The sequence below is a fragment of the Phyllostomus discolor genome, chromosome 1, assembly GCF_004126475.2.
Source record: "Phyllostomus discolor isolate MPI-MPIP mPhyDis1 chromosome 1, mPhyDis1.pri.v3, whole genome shotgun sequence".
Classification (NCBI taxonomy): Eukaryota; Metazoa; Chordata; class Mammalia; order Chiroptera; family Phyllostomidae; genus Phyllostomus; species Phyllostomus discolor.
In genome coordinates this window covers 201,069,660-201,090,818 of record NC_040903.2, presented here as the reverse complement: position 1 = coordinate 201,090,818, position 21,159 = coordinate 201,069,660, and the positions used below count along the sequence as shown (strand labels likewise).

At 38.3% G+C, this 21,159-nt stretch overlaps 1 protein-coding gene across 1 annotated transcript; it reads left to right on the top strand.

The window, feature by feature from the left end:
• The first annotated feature begins 506 nt into the window (after window positions 1-506).
• On the top strand, window positions 507-20,872 carry DIO2 (iodothyronine deiodinase 2). The gene is made up of 2 exons (XM_028505379.2): window positions 507-1,449; window positions 15,199-20,872. Exons 1-2 carry the CDS (start codon window positions 1,228-1,230, stop codon window positions 15,772-15,774), a joined length of 798 nt encoding a protein of 265 aa, XP_028361180.1. The 5' UTR covers window positions 507-1,227; the 3' UTR covers window positions 15,775-20,872.
• The last annotated feature ends 287 nt before the right edge of the window (window positions 20,873-21,159 follow it).

Sequence of the window (21,159 nt, the reverse complement as noted above, 5' to 3'; positions counted from 1 at the left end):
ATTCAAAAATATTTAAGGAACCTAAGTCAGAAACTTGACGAGAGACAATCATAATATATAGGTATAAAAATCAAATTTAAACATTCACATCTTCCAAGAAACAGAGCAAAGATGATCTATGCTTCCTTTACCTGTCTCCCAGGATCCCTGGTTTCTAACCCCTCTCATAAATGAAGAATAATAACAATAATAACAATCAGAAGAGAGAGTGTTAACTTATCAAGTCTACATCTTAGAGTAGTAAATTACTTTTCCCAAAGTTTGAAAGCATTTTCTGAAAACCGTCAGAGGTATTAATTTTTTTCCCCTCTCTCTCTCTCTTTAAATCACAAAGCAAAATTCCACTGTCCCTCCCCGCCTCCCCCCCCACACACTCCTAAAAAAAAAAAAAAGTTGTCGAGTTTTGCTTTTCTATTCACTGCAGTCCTGGCCAAAGTAAAGCCCTCTTTCTCAATGACGTCAAGATCTTTACCAAGATTAGGCTTTCATTTCTCTATTGCAGCAATTAGCCAGGGGATGTATAAAAGGCTTCAGGGAGACTCACTGGGCTGCAGAGAGCACTTTGCACCACAGATAGCACCGAAGCAAAGCCAGAGGGAGTGAGGAGAGGACAGGAGTCAGTCGCTCCAGGGGAAGGGAGTGAGACAGGCTGGAGAGGAGGAGAACAGAAAGTGTGTGTAAAACGGAGTAAAGGAGAAGGAAAAAAAAAAAAACTACCCTTAAGCACATTTTAAAAACTGGCAATTCAAGAAAGAAACAGGCTACGTATCTGAACATAGAGACAATGAAAAGCTAAAGAAAATTTTGCAGTCTCTGCCACAGTCTCATAGGTGCTTGGAAATGAAAGTGGAACTGCCTGTCTTTAACCGACTCTGAGAGGGGTTACTGGATTAGGGACGAGTACGCCAGGTTTTTTTTTTTTTTTTCTTTTTTTTTAACATCTTAAATCCTGAAAAAAAAAAAAAAAAAGCAGCAGCTCCGAATTGAATGAATTGATGGGCACACTCCAACTGCTGGGCTGGACAGACTGGACTTGGTCTTGCCATTTCTGCTTCTTTGAAAGAGGAGAGAGCCTGGGCTTCCTTTTAATTTGGTTTTTTTTTCCTTCTCCCCCACCCCCAACCTTCCCCTTTACCTCCCCCACCCCCTCTATGACCACCCCCTTTTAAATAAGAGGGTGAAGGGGAACCACGGTGCACACGGGAACTGACTCAGGAGGCAGAGAAGATGGGCATCCTCAGCGTAGACTTGCTGATCACACTGCAGATTCTGCCAGTTTTTTTCTCCAACTGCCTCTTCCTGGCGCTCTATGACTCGGTCATTCTCCTCAAGCACGTGGTGCTGCTCTTGAGCCGCTCCAAGTCCACTCGCGGGGAGTGGAGGCGCATGCTGACCTCAGAGGGAATGCGCTGCATCTGGAAGAGCTTCCTCCTCGATGCCTACAAACAGGTGAGCTCACCCAGAGGGGCCTCTCAGGTCAGCCTGGGCAGGGGCTGCAGTGTGGGGGACTGGAGGCCCCTGGGAGCACTAGGGTGAGACAGTGGAGCCCCCTTTGGGGGCCCCAGTTGTTCAAGTGAGCTCCTGCCTTGACTTCTGACACCTGTCACACAAGTTCCATTTGGGGGGAACAGGTAGTAAGCCATACTGACTCTGTGTGACCTAATAAGGAGTCTTTCTAATAAGGGGCATTTAAAGGCTTGCTGTGACTTCGAGGTAGAGGATGTTTGTGTTGGCAGGGTGACTTCTGGAAAAGTCTGAAAATGTTGGGGGAGGGGAGACTGCTTAATTTCATCTGCTCTTGTTATCAACTGGGATGTTGACTTTTTTTGCTTGACGAGATGCTAAGTGAGCTGTGTCAGGAAAGACAGTTGAATGAGTGGACATTGAAAAGCAAGGGGAAGAAAAGAAAATGCTATCCAAACTCTTAGGGAGATGTCAAGACTTCACAAAATGGTGACACTGTAGGTGTGATTTGGCATAATATCTGCTTCATTTCTGGTAGAGGCAAGAGTTAACTAACACAAGCAAGCCTGTGTGTGGTGCCATCCTCTTCACCGATTCCAACTGGAAGGAACCCTTTGGACAGGGTCATCAGGCCCTGCGTCCTGAGTTACTAGATATCAGTTTGCAAAAAGAAGATCTGAGCACTGGCTGTCAGAAATCCAGACTTTGTAAGGGAAACCATGTTTGCTCTGCTTCTCAAAAGTAAAATAAGTTGTCTTAGAGAGAGCAGATAGGTCTACGGTTCGTTAAATTTCAAAGTTGCTGTAGCACCCGCCTTACGCATGGAGCAGGGGCCTCACTCACCTGCAGAAATTGTATCCCAGGGGCTGCTCTCTCAAAGCCAGGAGCTGGGGTCTTGGTTTCTAAGCGAAGAATGCTGGCATTTTTGCCTTTTCGCTGCTGGGGGCATGCTCAACTCAGATCTTAAGGAGCGAAGTATAACATTGTGTCATTGGTCCTTAGTCAATTTGTCCCTATGCCCCTATAACTCCTGAAGGTCCCTGGGGAAGAAGAATAGACTCCTTTGGCAAAAGTTGCTGTCAAAGCAGACAATCTTGGTTTTCTCTGTCAGTATTGGGGGACCTTGTCCAAGATGCCAGGCAAAGCAGTTTTAGAGGAATATAAAAACCAGTGATATGGTACCCCACAGTCAGGCAGCACTGCAGAAACAGATGAAACTCAGAATAAAAGAGGGAGAAGGGAATGAGGTCTCCATAACTAAACACTAGAAAACTAAATCTATGCACCAGAAAAGGAAAGTAAGTCACTTCTAGTCACAAAGAATCCAAAGTAGGTTTGTTCCATTAAAAATCAAACAACTGTTCAGAAGAAAAATATCCGCTGTGAATTAGGGAAGTTTTACTATAATCCATGTGTTTTGTATTGAGAGGAACCTACAGAAGTTTTGCATTTTTTTCTAACCACTAGAGAATAGTTAGAGCTCTTGTCTGTAAGTGAAAATTCTTTTACAATAATATAAAATGATGCTCAAAGTTCTCACAGTAAAACTCATTTATATCAGTTACGTGAGGCCAGTGAGAGATGTGTGGTAGGAAGATTGAGGTGATCATTTCATTTCCACAAGTGTATACACTGAATGTGACATTTTTATGTTTTTGTTGTATTTGTAGGTCTTAGGAGATGACATGGCAATATCACTGGCTTGGTCTCAGAATATTAAACTCTTACTTTTATGAAAGAGAATTGACTTTTGCCTATAAAAGAAAAGTCACTGCTAGGGAGAATTTTACTTATACGCATGCATACTTATATAAATATCTCTCACATAAAATGTAGGGGTTACCCACATATATTAAGTGATGTTATTTCTCCTATTAAGCAGCTCATTGAAGTTAAAAGGGAAAACAAACACTGTCTCTTTAATAGAATTTATTATTTATTTTTTTTTCACTAATGTATAATGTTCCATTGTGTTGCAATATTTTGTTGTTCCTACTCCAGGAAACTAAGGAGAATGAGTGATTTGTTTTCTTTTTCTTATATGGTTTGTATATTCCTCCCCTGTATTGTTTCTGTCTAGTGATTTGATTAGTGACCAAGTTCATGCCTGGTGTTATTAAGTTTGTAATGATTTATGTAATAGCTTCCACCATAAGAAGAAGCAACCCAAGAACCCACATGTCCAGAGACAAGACTGGACGGGGTGCATCACGAATGGAAACATGGCAAACACAACTTGCATTGAATTTAGCTCTCCTTCTATCTCCAAGTATGACAAGGGTGGTGGTGGCTGTGGTGGCCGTGGTGGCCTGTGAGGGTCACTCAGAATCTATGAAACAGGTTGAATCCCTTTCCTGATTGTTGTTGTCGTCTGTGCCACACAGTCTCTGGGCGTAGCCATGTCTAGAGACACACTGGGGGAGGTTCTCTTTGAGGTGGCATCACGGTATTTCACAATCCTGACTTGCATTACTGTGAGGCTGCCATCCCAGAAGCAGAGGTTTCCAGCATGAGTGTACGTATATGTGATATGATTAGGCATGTCATTTCTACTTCTCCTTGTTGTCGAATGTCAAACACTTGGGAAGATTTGAAGAGAAAGTGCGGTAAAGTGTTATCCCTGGGATGGGTTGCTATAAGAAGCAACACAGAAATTAAAACAGAACAGAGGAAACCAACAACAACAACAAAAAACCCTTCTTCATTAACATATTGAATGGGATTTAAAATTAACTTTGTAGGAAAGCTTTTAAAGATAATTTGGGTTTGGTTAGAGAGAGTTCCAAGCACTATTTTGATTAAAAAGTAAGTCTACAGAAACTTGCGAGAGATTGAGGTAATAGGTTTTTGTTATTTAAGTGTCCCTAGTTAGTGTCATTGCATCAAGCACTGCATCCTTCTGCTGGTGCTCAAAGACTAAAAATACAGCCAATGAGCAAACTGCCCTATCTGGGAGCCTACCTCCCACCTAAGTGAAGTGTAAGAGTAAACACACATTATGGACACTGACAGCAGTTTAGCTTCCTCACGGTTCAAATGGCAGCAGCATAGAAAACATACTCATTTGAACATATAATTTTGGTTTTGAAAGGGTCTCTTTAACATTCTCCTCCTCCTCTTCGTTCACCTCAAGTCTTTTGACACTAGTTTGTACAATGGAAAATGGCTTTTTAAAAAGAGAAACATTCTCAAAAGAACGCCAAGAGGGCCACAGCCAGAGCTTGTCTATCACATGGATAAAACAGTGGGAAATGAGAGAGCTCAGAGCTATGTTTTCAAGGTAGGAATCAAAAGGAGAATGGCTAGAAGGGAATCGAATTCAGAGGAAAGAGTAGGTAGCTCATTCTTCAACTCTGATTTATTTGGCCAATTTGAATGTTAATAGTTAAACCACTGCTTAAAAATTGTTTGGCTACATTTGTAAGGACATTGAGGTAGCCTGGTCATTATGTCAAAGAATTTGAAATTTCCTGATAGCGAATAAAGCCATTCCAGGGCTTTGAATAGCAAGAAGGATGTGTAAAAACTATTCTGCCATATATCTACCTCTGATTTTTATCATTTGCTATATTTTGTACCATGAGATTAGGTGATACTTGGTCCAGAAGCCTTTCTCAGGCTATAGAAAAGGTGGGGGGGGGGGGGAAGAAAAGGTTAGTAGTATATGCTCTATTTCCAGCTTCTACTTGATGAATGGTCCTTTCTTTGTTCCTCTTGCCCTGCATTTCACAGTCCACATGCTAACGTAGCATTACCCTTTTCCCAATGCACTGAATACTGTCAGTAAAAGGAATCTGATTATCAAAGGAATCAAATGTATAAATATGCCATGTATTTACCCTCATGTTCATATTTATAAATATGGCTCTCACAACATTTGAGCTTGGCCCAGAGATACTCCCTGTTGTAAAAATGCAAACCCTTTATTTACCTCTCCTGTTGGTGTTCTGTTGGTGTTGATTACAAAAACATAAGAAAGGACAATTGTAATAGTTTAGATGAGAAAGACAAAAGTCAGTGATGACGATATTGCATTTTACGTATGTCCTTTCTGGTCGCTGCAAAATAAAGGGACCCTTTGGGAACATCGGAACTTCAAGACCAATTAGTGGAAATGATGCTCCTTGTGTTTGGGCATTAAATATTGGGCAGCGTTCTCTTTAGAGCGGCTCATGCTGGCAGGGAAAGAGGTACCGACCTAATTACTCTTCCGCAAGAGTAAAAAATGCCTTTTGAATGCCTCTTTGGCAAATATGTCTCATTAAGGACAAAAACCAAACACAAACCCTCTAAGAAGGAGAAATTAAGATGATACGTAACTTGTGGCCAGGAGACTTTCTGTGCCACTGTGGGAAATTAAAACAAAGTTCGGGAGTATCAGGGGATAACTTGTTTTTGTTGAGCTTCTTTCCTGCAGCCTAAATGTTATTATTATGGGACCAACTTTATTTGCTTCATCATTTTGGCTCTTTGTCAAGGAATGGTTAGCTCCTGGGGAAAGCAAAGAATCTTCCATCGTTGAAGACAATGGTGGTTCTCCCATTCCATCTCAGCAGGGTACATAACCCAGCAAACCAAGAAATTCTTCATTTGCAACTCAAGTTATAATAGGAATTTAATTTTCATGGTGACCAAATAGGAAAATGAGAAATGAGCACAAATGTCCTTTTAAAAGATTTTCTTTGTAGTTTAAAGCAAACTTTATTTTTTTAATTTGTAAACTTTTTTCTTTATTATTGCTATATTATGCTCTACTAGCAGGTTTTTAGAAAGATGGACTAATTTTATGATTGGTACATGATGCTTATAAAAGGAGATTCCTGGTCTGCTCACACTGGAACTCACAAAGCACGCATGTTCCCCACCCCCCCCCCCCCCCCGCATAGTATAATTAATAGCATGCATTTCTCTTAGTTGGTCATTCTCATGAACAGGGTATCTGTTTATGACATTCTAATCTGTAGTAGGGTCCCATAGATGCCCAACTAAATAAAGAGAATGCTCGACAAAATCAAGAACAGATCAACAGCATTAGGTGTTGTTGATTATAGCAATACTCTACAGTAGGGCTCTAGGAATTACATGTCTAAATTATCTGTCTCAGAGAGTTCATTAATTGCCCAAATATGGCTATGTTCATTGCAGGTCAAGGTTATTATTAAGTGTAAAATTTTTCACTGATTCTTACCTAGGATTGTAACAACTATCATTCATTCAATAAATAATTCAATATATGTCTCCCAGCTTAACAAAATGCCAATTTCCCACACACAAAGAATATTATGTATTTGGTAACTTTATTAATTCTTTCTTTTAAGATTTTATTTATTTAATTTTAGAGAGAGGGGAAGGGAAGGAGAAAGAGAGGGAGAGAAACATCAGTGTGTGGTTGCCTCTCACACGCCCCAAACTGATAACCTGGCCCACGACTCAGGTATGTGCCCTGACTGGGAATTGAACTGGCTGCCCTTTGATTCCCAGGCCCCACTCAACCCACTGAGCTACATCAGCCAGGGCTAACTTTCTTAATTCTTAATGTTAGAGTGAAGGTGTTGTACTTGTATGTAAGGTAAACCAGTATGTCTATATTTTGGAAAGAATTATGTGGCTAAATTTTACTTTGTCAATAAGAAGAAAGGGAAAGCACTTTAACTTTCCAAGAAAATTAACTACAGGTAATAAGAGAGTCACCTGTGACTGAAGCATCAGATTAGATTACTCAGTTGAATAATCAGGAATAATGCAAGGATCAACAGTTCTGCTTGGGTGACAGCCAAGGGTGTCAGAGTTCCTTAACAAGACCACACAACTGTTGGTTGGTCTTGAAGATTACTCCAAAGGGCAGATGGATGTTTTCACCTACCAAGAACCTACAGGTCTATAGTCCAGAGATAATTTTTTCCTGTGTATGGATTACTTACTCAACATGAAATAGAACAGCTATAGATTCAGACTGATCTGAATGCATTCAGATCTTTATTGCATAGTATGTTAAGGAACACAACACAAAAATATGGTTAAAAACAGCCATACTGGAATTGTGACTGGGATTTTAAGTGGAAAAGATCTAATGGTAAGGTGATGGTAATGTTACCCATCACATAAATCTACAAAGAAGTACAAAAAGAACCCATGTATTGTAAGTTATAATATATTTAAAATGTATATCTTTAAATGTTAAGTATATTTTAACAGAGACAAGCATGGCTTGTATAAAATAACAAGGCTGTCAGAGAAAGACAGGCACCATACAATTTCATTCCTATGTGGAATCTAATGAGTAAAATAAACTAACAAGGAAAATGGGGACAGACTCACAGGGAACAGACTGATAGCTGTCATAGAGGAGGGAGCATGGCAGGGCTGAGTGGAAATGGTGAAGGGATTAAGCAAAAACAAATAAAGAAACAAAAACCTCCTGGACACAGACAACAGCATGGTGATTACCAGAGGGAATGGAGTGGGGGGAGGGGGAAAGTAGAAGAGCATATAGGGAAGATTAATAGTGATAGGACGAGACGACTTGGGGTGGTGAACACACAATACAATATAGAGATAAGTTATAGTATTGTATACCTGAATCCAATATAATTTTATTAACCAATGTCACCCCCCCAAAATTCAATAAAAATGAAAAAAAGAAAAGGAAAGAATCCATCTAAAGGGATTATGTTTCTTTATCTAGTGTCCCTTATAGATTAACCAAGAAAATTAATACAAATAAAATAACCTCCTCCCTGATAGTGACAGAAAACAAGTGTACCTATTTAAATTACACCAAGAGCTTGCTTTTCTAAGAAATGTTATTCTAAGATTTCTTTTTAAAAAAACAATAGTACTTGTTTTAAACTTTCCCTGCTAAGATTTTTCAGAAGGGAGAGACAGGACTTCTTTATTTTTTTTCTCTACAGTTAAAATGAGTTTATGCCTTAACATTAGATAGAAGCTTCTGTGAAAGCCCTTGAGTGTTTTATATCAGTTTAGATTGTTCAGTCTTTAGCAATTCACTTCTAAGTGACTTCAATTAACAGCAGCGTTATATGTGGTTGTATTTATATGAGGAAAATAAGCTGATCCAGTTGGAAGTGTTTTGTAATATTAAGGACATTGCATAAAAATCAATTGTACTTCCATAAGTTGTCCCTGATGTTATTGGCTTTGATTAAACCACTCTAGGGGAAGATCCAGTTGTGTTCATTCACACTGAAGTAATTGGCTCTTTTATGTTGCCTGTTTTTTATTACCAATTTACAGATCCAAAGGCAAGCAAACTTCAGTCTGTGTTCAACTATTTAAACCATGTGAAAAGGGGACTCATGGAACAATTTTCTTTTCTGTTTTGATTTAATCTTTATTATATTTTTTTCCATTACCATTTAGTCCCCTTACACTCCCCTCCCCCCAGCAATTACCACACTGTTGTCTATATCCATGACTCCTTTTTCCTTTTTGCTTAATCCTTCCACCCCCTAACCTCCCCCACACTAGCTGTCATCTGTTCTTCATCTATGAGTCTGTCTCTGTTTTGCTTGTTAGTTCAGTTTGCTCATTAGATTCCACATATGAGTGAAATCATATGGTATTTGTCTTTCTCTGACTGGCTTATTTCACTTAGCATAATGTTCTCCATGTCCATTCATACTGTTGCAAAGGGTAAAATTTTCTTCTTTTAATGGCTGAGTAGAGTTCCATTGTGCAGTATCCCATAGTTGTTTTATCCACTTGTTTATGGATGGACACTTCAGCTGATTCCATATTTGAAGGTTGTAAATAATGTTACAATGAACAGAGGGCTGCTTATGTTCTTTAGAATTAGTGTTTTGGGTTCCTTTGGATATATTCCCAGAAGTGGGATTGCTGGGAATACCCAGCATAAAGCATACCCATTTTTAATTTTTTGAGGTGTCTCCATACTGCTTTCCACAGTGGCTGTACCAGTCTATATTCACATCAGCAATGAGATAGGGTTCCCTTTTCTCTACATCCTCACCAAAATTTGTTGTTTGTTGATTTATTGATGATAGCCATTCTGTCAGGTGTGAGATGACATTTCATCGTGGTTTTAATTTGCACTTCTCTGATGATTAGTGATATTGAGCATCTTTCCACATGTCTATTGGCCACCTGTGTGTCCTCTTTGGAGAAGTGTCTATTAAGGTCCTTTACCCATTTTTTAATTGGGTTGTTTGTTTTTTGGTTTTGAGTTTTGTAAGTTCTTTATATATTTTGGACATTAATGTCTTATCAGATGTATTAGTGAATATGTTCCCCTATTCTGTGGGTTGTCTTTTTATTTTGTTGATGATTTCCTTTGCTGTGCAAAACCTTTTTAGTTTGATGTAGTTCCATTTGTTTTTTTTTTTTTTCTTTTTTCTTCTGTTTCCCTTGCCTGGGGAGACATATCTGATAAAAAAATTTCTGTGAGTAATGTCCAAGTTTTGCTGCCTATGTTTTTTTTCTAGGATTTTTATGGTTTGGGGTCTAAGATTTAAGTGTTTGATCCACTTTGAATTTGTTCCTGTAGTTCTGTGAATAATGTCATTGGAATCTTGATAGGAATTGCATTAAATCTATAGATTGGTTTGGGTAGCATGGACATTTTAATGATGTTAATTCTTTCTATCCATGAACACGGTATATGTTTCCACTTATTTGTGTCTTCCTCAATTTCTTTCTTCAGCGTCATGCTTTTCTGAGTACAGGTCTTTTACATTCTTGGTTAGGTTTATTCCTAGGTATATTATTCTTGAAGCAATTGTGAATGAGATTGTTTTCTTAATTTCCCTTTCTGTTAGTTCATTATTGACATATAAAAATTCAGGTGATTTCTGAATATTTATTTTGTATCTTGTTACTCTGCTGAGTGCATTTCTCAGTTCTAGTCATTTCTTGGTGGAATGTTTGGGGTTCTCTATGGACAGTGTCATGTCATCTGCAAATAAAAACAGTTTTACTTCTTCATTCCCAACTTGGATACCTTTTATTTATTCTTTTTGCCTGATTGCTAGGACTTCCAGTACTATGTTGAATAAGAGAAGTGAAAGCAGACATCCCTGTCTTGTTCCTGATCTTAAGGGTAATGCCTGTTAAGTATGAGGCTGGCATTGGGTTTGTCAAATATGGCCTTTATTATGTTTAGGTATGTTCCCTCTACTCCCACTTTGCTGAGAGTTTTGATCATAAATGAGTGCTGGATTTTATCAAAAGGTTTTCCTGCATCTCTTGATATGATCATGTGGTTTTTATCCTTTGTTGATTTGCAAATGTTGTACCAACCTTGCATTTCTGGAATAAATCCCACTTGATCAAAGTGCATGATCTTTTTGAGGCATTGCTGTATTCAGCTTTCTAAAATTTTATTGAGGATTTTAGCATCTATCTCATCAAGGATATTGGCCTATAAATTTCTTTCTTTGTAGTGTCTTTATTGGGTTTTGGAATTAGGATAATGCTGACCTTGTAAAATGAATTTGGGAGTCTTCCCTCCTCCTGAATTTTATGAAATAGTTTGAGAAGGAGCGGTGTTAGTTCTTCTCAGAATGTTTTGCAATATTCACCTGTGAAGCCATCTGGTACAGGGCATTTGTTTGTTGGAAGTTTTTTGATTACTGCTTCAATTTCACTAGGTATAATCTGTCTATTCAGATTCTCTTATTCTTCCTGATTTAGTTTTGGAAGATTGTATATTTCTAGGAATTTATCCATGTCATCCAGGTTGTCCAGTTGGTTGCCGTATAGTTGTTCATAATATTTTTTTACAATCCTTTGTATTTCCTTTGGTGGCAATTGTTATTTCTTCTCTTTCATTTCTGATTTTATTTATATCTGTCCTTTCTCTTTTTTTCTTGAGTATAGATAAAGGTTTGTCAATCTTGTTTATCATTTCAAAGAACTAGCTCATTGATTTTTGTATCCTTTTTTAGACTCTATTTCATTTATTCTTTCTATTTCTGCTCTGATTTCTGTTATTTCCTTCCTTCTACTCACTTTGGGCTTTGTTTGTTGTTCTTTTTCAAGTTCCTTTAAGTGTGAAGTTAGATTATTTATTTAAGACTTTTCTTTCTTTCTTTCTTTTTTTTTCTTAAAATAAGCCTGTAATGCTATGAATTTCCCTCTTAGGATTGCTATCCCAGTATCCCACAGATTTTGGATTGTTGTATCCTCATGTTCATTTGTTTCAAGGTATCTTTTGATTTCTTCATTGATCTTGTTGTTGACCCAGTCATTGTTTAATAACATGTGATTTAGCTTCCATGTCTTTGTGTGCTTTTTAGTGTTCTTCTTCTGATTGATTTCTAGTGTCATAACATTGTGGTCTGAGATGATACTTGATAGGATTTCAACCTTAAATTTGTTGAGACTTGTTTTGTTTCCCAACATGTGGTTTATCCTAGAAAACATTCCATGTGCACTTGAACAGTATGTATATTCTTCAGCTTTGGGGTGAAATGTTCTGAAGATATCAATTAAATCCATTTGATACAGTGTATTGTTTAAGGCCACTGTCTCCTGGGGTGTTAAAATCCCCAACTATGACAGTATTTCTGTCGATGTCTCCTTTTATGTCCATTAAAATTTGCTTTACATATTTAGGTGCTCCTATGTTGGATGCTTAAATGTTTACTGGGGTCATATCCTCTTGTTGGATAGTTCCCTTTATCATTATGTAGTATCCTTCTTTGTCTCTTACTATATAGCCTTGGTTTTAAGGTCTGTTTTGTTGGATATAAGTATTGCTACCCCAGCTTTTGTTTTTCTTTCATTTTCATGAGGTATCATTTTCCTACCCTTTACTTTTAGACTGGGTGTATCTTTAAATCTGAAATGGTCTCTTGGAGGCAGCATATATATGGGCCTTGTTTTCTTATCCATTCAGCTACCCTCTGTCTTTTGGATGGAGCATTTAAGTCATTTACATTTAAGGTGGTTATCGATAGATACATATGTAATGTCATTTTATTGTTAAACTGTTTTCCTCTTTTTTTTTTCTTCTTCTTCTTAAAGCAAGCCCTTTAATGTTTGTTGCAGTACTGGTTTGGTGTTAAACGCCTTTAGCTTTTTCTTGTCTGGGTAGCTCCTTATTTCTCCTTCATTTTTAAATGATAGCCTTGCTGGGTAAAGCAGCCTTGGTTGTAGGTCCTTGCTTTACATCACCTTGAATATTTCTTGCCACTCCCTTCTGGCCTGAAATGTTTCTGTTGAGTAATCATATGTCAGTGTAATTGGTGCTCCCTTATAGGTAACTACCTGCTTTCTCTTGCAGCTTTAAGGATTCTCTCCTTATCTTTAAACCTTGTCACTTTAATTATGATGTGTCTTAGTGTAGGCCTCTTTGGGTCCAACTTGTTTTGCATTCTCTGAGCTTTCTGGACTTGCGTAACTTTTTCCTTCACCAGATTAGGGAAGTTTTTGGTCATTATTTCTTCAAATAGGTTTTCAATCCCTTGCTCACTCTCTTCTTCTTCTGATATTCCCATGATGTGGATGTTATTCTATTTCACATTGTCCAAAATGTTTCTTAAGCTCTCTTCATTTTTTAAAATTCTTTTTTCTTATTGGTGCTCTGCCTGGGTGCTTTTTTTTTTTTTCTACCTTGTCTTTCAAAACACTGATTTGATCCTCTGCTTCATCTAGCCTTCTGTTTATTCCTTCCAGTGTATTATTTATCTCAGAAATGGCATTCTTTATTTTTGACTGATCCTTTTTATGGTTTCTATGTCTTTTTTCATGCTGTTGAGTATCCTTATAATCATTACTTGAAACTCTCTATCTGATAAATTGCTTGCCTCCATTTTATCTAGCTCTTTTGGAGAATTCTCTTGTTCTTTCATTTGGGTTCTGTTTCTTTATCTTTCCATTTTGGCCACTTCTTTGTATTTTCTCTCTTGGATGCTAAACTAATTGGCTGCTAAGCCTCAGTCTTTATAATCTAATCAGATGTGATTAGCAGTCTGCCTTAAGTACCACAGGAAGGGGCAGAGTAATTCCTGTGGGCAGGGCTATTGCTTCCCCTCAAGCTGATGCTACTCAGAGGGGAGTAGTCTTCCTGAGAGAGATGGTTCCTGCATTATGGGGAATGACTGAGCATAAGGATCTTGGTTGCTATTCCTTCAGTTCTCTCCCCAAAGCCATCAGCCCCAGCCTCTCCTCAAGCATCCCTAATCCACCCACCCTGCCCTCCCTCTGCCAGAGCCCAGCGTAAGTGGCTGCAAACAAAATTTTGTGCATTGGCCCTTTAAGAGGCTCTCCAGCCATCTCTCCCTGGAACACAGAACTCCTGCTGCTTTTCACAGCAGGATGTTGTCTAGGTTTTTTTCTGGCTCTGGTGCTATAGACTGGGGTAACCCAGCTTGGAGTTTAGATCCCACACTTCTCAGGGGGAACCCTCCAGCTGCTGAAATATGTCTCTGAAACTTCAGCTGCTGCCCATGGTAGCGCAGCCATCCCTCTGGCGCCTCCTCTGCCAGTCACATTGTGCTGGAGTGATTTCTTCTGTCTGTCCTTGGTTATGAGGCTTCTCTCCAGCTAGTGTTCAGTTGGTTATTCTGAATGATTTCTCTACAATTCACTTGTAATTCCAGACTGGCCCTGGGAGGAGGTTAGTGTAGCTTCCACTTACTCCTCTGCCATCTTGGATTTCTTCCAGAGTTTTCTTTTGCATGTTATGCCTGAGTATTTTATAATTCAGAGGAGCTTTTTAATAAAATGGATGATAGAAAAGTAAATGTTTTGTGACTTCCCAGATAAAAACATGAAATAAACAGACAAAAAACGTGAAAACTAAAAGTATACATCTGAAATAGTTTTATGTTTTTAGTTGTTCACTTGTTTGTGTAATGGAATGATGAGGTTCTAGTCATAAAAACCCAAAGCAGGCAGTAGCTATAGGAGCATCCAGGGACAGTGTCCTACTGACAAGAGCTCAAATCACTTCTAAGGATAATTAAAAAAAAAAAAAAATATATATATATGTATAAAATTGCCCAGGAAAGGTGGCATTTTATTTTACATGTTTGGGAGGCATCTGATAATAGCAACCTATATCTACACAGTGAGTTTTCATATACAAGAAGCTATTTCCCTCATGATATCCTTCTATAACCGTATGAGGAAGACAAGTGTTATTACCATCATTTCCAGATGGGAAAGTTGAAGTTATGAAGAGGTTAGGTGGGGTGCACTCTTTTTGTAAATGGTGGACCCCATGTTTTCTAGCTCTGGCCAGGAATAGAACCCATTGGCATCACTGTCCACTGAGTGAAATTAAATGACTTTGCATCATGGGAGAAAGTAAAGGTCTTCCCTGAATACTTTAGAATTTAGGAGTGGGAATTCAGAAAGAGGTACTTTGTTCAATGACTCTGATAATTTGCCTTAAAGTAGACCATTTAACTTTTTTAATGAAGTCAATTAATCATTTGTTATATAATGTGTGCTAAGCATTGACAGCAAAGTAAGGATAGTGAAGAATACCAGCCTGAACTTAATTATGAAGAGAGTTAACTGCAGTGCCGTCAATGATAAAAATAATTACCTTTAGTGACTACACAAAATGAAAAAGGCTTTTATTTTCTTTAGGGCCATTCTTTACATTACCTGCCATGATGCATCTTTGCTCAAATCAACATATGTTTACCACATTTTATTAGAGCTAATTGTTTTTATACAGAGTGAATTGAAGTGACTATGTGTTTAATGTGATATTCTCTCCCTCTTCCTTTTATTTGCAAACAGGTGAAATTGGGTGAAAATGCTCCCAATTCCAGTGTGGTGCGACTCTCCAGTCCTGAAGGAGGTGACAACAGTGAAAATGGTGCCCAGGAGAAGACAATTGTTGGAACCGAGTGCCACCTTCTTGACTTTGCCAGCCCTGAACGTCCACTCGTGGTCAACTTCGGCTCAGCCACTTGACCTCCTTTTACTAACCAGCTGCCAGCCTTCAGCAAACTGGTAGAGGAGTTCTCATCTGTAGCTGACTTCCTGTTGGTCTACATTGATGAGGCTCATCCTTCAGATGGTTGGGCGGTGCCCGGGGATTCTTCTTTGTCTTTCGAGGTGAAGAAGCATCGGAACCAGGAAGACCGATGTGCCGCAGCCCACCAGCTCCTGGAGCGTTTCTCCTTGCCGCCCCAGTGCCGAGTTGTGGCTGACCGCATGGACAATAATGCCAATGTAGCTTATGGGGTAGCCTTCGAACGTGTGTGTATTGTGCAGAGACAGAAAATTGCTTACCTGGGAGGAAAGGGTCCCTTCTACTACAACCTTCAAGAAGTCCGGTGTTGGCTGGAAAAGAATTTCAACAAGAGATGAATTCTAGATTAACTGGTTAAAGATATGATTGTAATAGAGCTTTTCAAAAAAAGAAATATATATATGTAAAGGAAAAGAAACTAAGAACTGAATCCACTATTTCAACTGAATCTCATTGCCTCGCTGAAAGACGAAGTTACATGTGAGAAGAATGTAAACCTCTAATATCTCAATACTTCTTTCACCACTCAAATGGCATTTGGCTAAAGAGTAGTCCCATCAATTTTCTTTTAAAAAAAGAAACTTAAAAAAAATTCTGATTGAAAATATCCCAAGATGGAGAGGAAGAAATCCTGTTTGCTGCAGCTGATGCTTTGGGACCTGAAGGAAAGACTCACCTGACTAACTACCATGTCAGGCAAACTACTGTTCTTATCAGTATAAGGGGTATTGCCTAGGCTTTATTCAGCATGGATAGAGCTCAACAAAAAAAATTCTTAAATGTTTACTTATAAGGAGGCCTTGAAGCCAGGCCATGTGTTTAGGACCTTGGCATTTAACATGTTAGTTTCTGATATTCTAGTTTCTAGCTGTGTTGTGCTCAATGTCAGTCTGGACATCCCAGAACTCACAGGTGTATTTGTAAATATTAAGAATGATTCCTAGCTGGAGGGTAAGCATGATCACCTGAAATCTGAGGGTTACTTTTGAGACAGGTGAAGAAAGCGCTAAAAGAAAATCAAGTTAACTAGCTAGAAAAAAGGAGGCAGAAGGATTAGAAGGCTTCATAGAGTTTCACCTTGAGAATGGCACCAATTTCCTACCCACAGAAATATACACAAGACCAGAAAAAGAAGAAGTTCAACTAAAAGCAGCATAGAGAATATACATAGGAAATCAATGTATTTATCATATACTCCTAGATTTAGGGAGAAAGGGGGATGAAAAGGAAAAAATACACTCTAATATTTGTATTTCTGAGGGTTTTTTTGAGAAGTAATTACTTTTTGAAACCTGTTTGTGGTGTGTATATTACTAGTGAGTGAATTATACTCCATAATACTGACTGAAAGTAAAACCAGTGGGTCCAGTAGTGCTGATCTGTCCCTTTCCATCTCTACAATTTTGATGTGGCCCTACTCATTCTTGATCTGAGTCTCTACAGAAGTGTTTTCTGAATGCTGAGCTCTTCAGTTCGAGATATGTATCCATTTCACTCTCAGATATTGTGGGAGGTGCATGCCCTAAACTTTCAGCTGCAGCACTGTTTGCCTTTCAAAGTAGGTGAACTATAATGAATGATTGGTATAGACAACCATGGTCTCTTCAGTTGCAAAGTGAAAGGGAGAGAAAGTTAGTTTTAGATAATTCCCATCAGTAATTGTGGAGAATCTGATACAAGACAGTCTTCACAAGCATGGAATTTTGTAAAATGAAATTCCCATTGACATTTGAATTTGGACTTGGCTCTTCCTTTGTTTCTATTAGCTGAGGTCTATAATCTAAGGCCTCTATAGTACATTAATATAAAGTTATTTTAATATATAGATACCATATTTCTCTTTAAAATGAAGACACGATAGCTTTACCTATAAGTAACATAGTAATATCTAAATATCATAACTTCCAAAAGATTTTGTATCATGTTATGATACAAAATATGATAAATTTTGTATCACAAAATTTTATTATAAATTTAAGGATGCTGTCAAATAACAGTATATGATTATATTTATATGTACAGTCAAAGGTTCTTATGACCATTCCATCAATAATTGAACCATAAAGTAGAAAAAATGAAAACGATATCTTAAGTTGAAGATATCTTTCTAAACTAGTTGCCTGGAATGAAAAAAAATGTGGGAACTGAGTGTGCAAAAACCAGAAGTCTATTTTTTTTTAATTTGGAGCAACATAGTAATCATATTATTGATTAGTCACATTATTGTTTAGATAGTAAAGAACCATTTTAACTGACTTTTTTATTTCAGCAGCACTTAAACCTCTCAATATTTTAAATTCAACAAACACGCCCACAAAGAAGCAAAGCAGATTTTGAAACTGTGACGCTATCCAACAAATTCCTGGAAAATCACTTTGAGAACAGATTAGGTCAAAGTTAAACAGTTAAGCTCTATAAAACAAGGCTTATCAGTGGGCCCCACTGATTTTTGTCTTTGAAATGGTGTCGAGATTTACGTGGTACATAAAAGAACAGGTGGTTGCAGCACACCCGCACTGTTGTCCGTAAACTTCCCCTTTGTTCTACATGTACAGCAATGGAACAGGATGTCGGAGAAGCTGGTGGGGGGATGCAGTTTGGCGAAGGTAGGCAGTGCTAGTTGTCTGGGGAAAAGGATGATGAAAGGTCACCCAGTTGTGATACATTTTTAAAGAAAGAGAAAGTGTGTGTGCAATTCCTCTCCCTGAGGATAATCCAATGGAGAAATGAAGCAGTGGAAGTAGACATACAAAGGCATAGGCTGAATATCAGGGAAAAAGATATGTTCCATAGAACATAGAAGAGTCACTGGAAGAAAGACTGCTGGGGGCCAATGAAGAAAGTAAATTGACAAAGCTCAGGAATTCTATAATATATAGAATGGCTCAGTGTTATCAAAATTATGATAAGCCTGTAATTATGTAACCTATTTATCTCAACATGAAATTTTATGATTTCCTGTGATGTATCTTTTATGAACTTAACAAAAACTCATTATTTGAGATAGAGGGGAATCGATGCTTAGTTGATATGCTCAGAGAAATTACTAGATTGTCAATACCCACCCCCTTGTCCTTTTATAAAGTATGTTCCTTTGAAGAATTGTAGTTCTATTCTCACAAGGTAAAAATTTTATATATGCATATTTATAATTTTATATATATAACTTTGAGATGTCTTTCTCAGTACCTAAGCATCTTTACCCTCTCTGTTTACATGGAGCTATCAGTTTAGCTTTTTAAACTGAATTAGCTCACCTGTTATTTAAATAGTTTCCAAGCAATTTTAGATATCATCAGAGCATCTAGATTCTCTCAAACATGTAGTCTTTGAAAGACTTCTGTCTTGGAACTATTAAAAACTTACCTTATTTTATTTTATTTGAAAATAGTAGTGGAATCAACAATGACTCTCTTAAATGGGCATGAGTGAAAGAAATGCCTACAGAGTAATGTAGACGTATTTGATACAGACATTAAAATATAACTGACCTCTTTAGAAGCAGATTGGAACCTCTTTGTTCTTGCTTTGTATAGCTAAAGTGACAGTCATTTAACTTATCTGACTTTTTATATTTATATGTTGGATCTCCAGTCCTGTGTCTTCACCTTGTTTATAGAATGTACCCCTGATTATTGGTAATATCAACTTCTAAATGGCATATTGATTTAGTTAAATTCTGCCTTTAACCAGAAAATACCTATTCTATGATCAAGGAGAAAAGACTGCTGCCTTTCATTTTGCCCGAATGTATTTAACTAGTTGGGCTCTTGAATGAACATTAGGAAATATAGTGAGGTCATGTGTGGGTACTGCCTGGCCGCATAAACACTAGAGGGGCAGGTGAAAGACAATATCTAGGCCTTTGGGATAATTCCCAGCTGGATACAGGGTAGCTTCAGCGTGTCCTATGGGCTATGTCCCTAACAAGAGCAATGCACTGATGTACAGGACTTCCCATTCTGTAAATCCTAAAATATAAACCTGGACATTTATTCCACTTGACCTCTGACTGATGGTTTGAAAAATAAGCTCAGTTAGAATCATGTGGCCATTGCAAAGGGAAAAATGGAGACACCCGCTTCTGAAGGATTCATGAAAACCTTTACCTACATTCGAAACTTTTCAGAACATGCCCAGTATCATCTCTCTCAGTGGAGATTAACAATGAGCCTTTTAATTCTAGGAGCTTTTTTTTTAAAAAAAAATGATATTGCCAAAAATCAGAGCTAAAGTGTTTTTCGTCATATTCAAATCTCCTCCCTACTTCCTCCTAAAAATAGAAGCTAAACCCAGTCTTCATATTGAAGCTCAGAATGGGGCATAAGTACCAACCTCTGCTTGGTGACCAGTACTCTCTTGGTGGTGTCCTGAAGTCCTTGAGGAAAGAAGGAGGCAGGGCATGGGAGAGTCAGGAAGTTGCTGACTGGGAAGACCTGGGCTCTTCTTGCTTGGTCTACCAATTTGGGAAGATTCTAAAAGAAACCTCACACCCCTGGACGAGGGCTGAGTGTCACTGAGTGACTTTAGGATGAGTCAAATATTAAGCCACTTCCTAATGCCTTACTTACATTCTGGATAACACCAGAAGCAAAGCATGAGACTTAAGAGACCCAGCTCTGTTCCACAGTGAGTCTGAACCAACAGAAAGCAAACATGTACAGATACCCAAACAAGACTGGTCATGCAAGTTGGGGCTTGCTGCCTGTCTTGGGCAGCAGCACCAGAGCTCCAGGGAGGTTATTTAATATTTACTGAGGAGACTTTGAAGACCCAGGAGATGTTTAATGAAATCATTATTTTGGCTCCAAACTCCCCTCCCCCCACCACCCCAAAACGAACAGGTAAACACACAAATGAAAGAAGCCCACAGAAGGGGTTGGGAATAAATAAAATTCTCTCAAAACTTCTCCATATCACATGTTTGGTGGGTGTGGTTTTTACCTGTGTTAGAATTGAAGGACGTGGAAACACAAGTGTCTAGTATTTTATAACCAAAGCAATGGGAAGATATTGGGAAGGGAATGTTGGCCAGTGTTGTTTAGTTTTGCATCACATTATCACCAGACTCCATCACTAGCCCAAGCAATCGGGCCCCCGAAGAGGGAGACTGAGATGTGTGGAGGCCACCAGTGTGCGAATGATAACTACTGACGAAAGAGTCATCGACTCAGTTAGTGGTTGGATGTAGTCACATTAGTTTGCCTCTGCCCATCTTTGCCTTCCTAGCAAGGAGAATATTCGGGGCATGATGCTATGAGTTCTGGGTAAATGTGGTGAGGTGCATGTGTGTATCTCTGCTTCTTGGGTGCAGAAACAGAAATGCTTTGGAGACTATCAGTAGAAAGAGTGCTATTATATTGGTGCTGAGTGGTATGTGTGCTTTTACAATTTGTTCTTGTATTTTAATAAATTTTGAATAAAAGAATAAAGTTACTCTTTGGTTCTATTTGTTTATTTTTGAATTACTCTCTAGACCTTGCCCTTGGCTGGAACACATTCATGGTTGACAAGGGAAAGAGAATCCATCATTCTAATATTTATTCCTTGGTATTTGTGGGCAAAGTTGCCAGCAAGGCCAGGTTATTTTAATCTCATGCTGTGTGCCAGTCTTCAAGGAAATCAAGACAAGTTAAAAGAAAATCTTCAGATACTTTCCATATTCATGAACAAGTTGCACACAGAATTCATGGAAAGGGGCCTGTTAAAGAAACTGTGGAGCA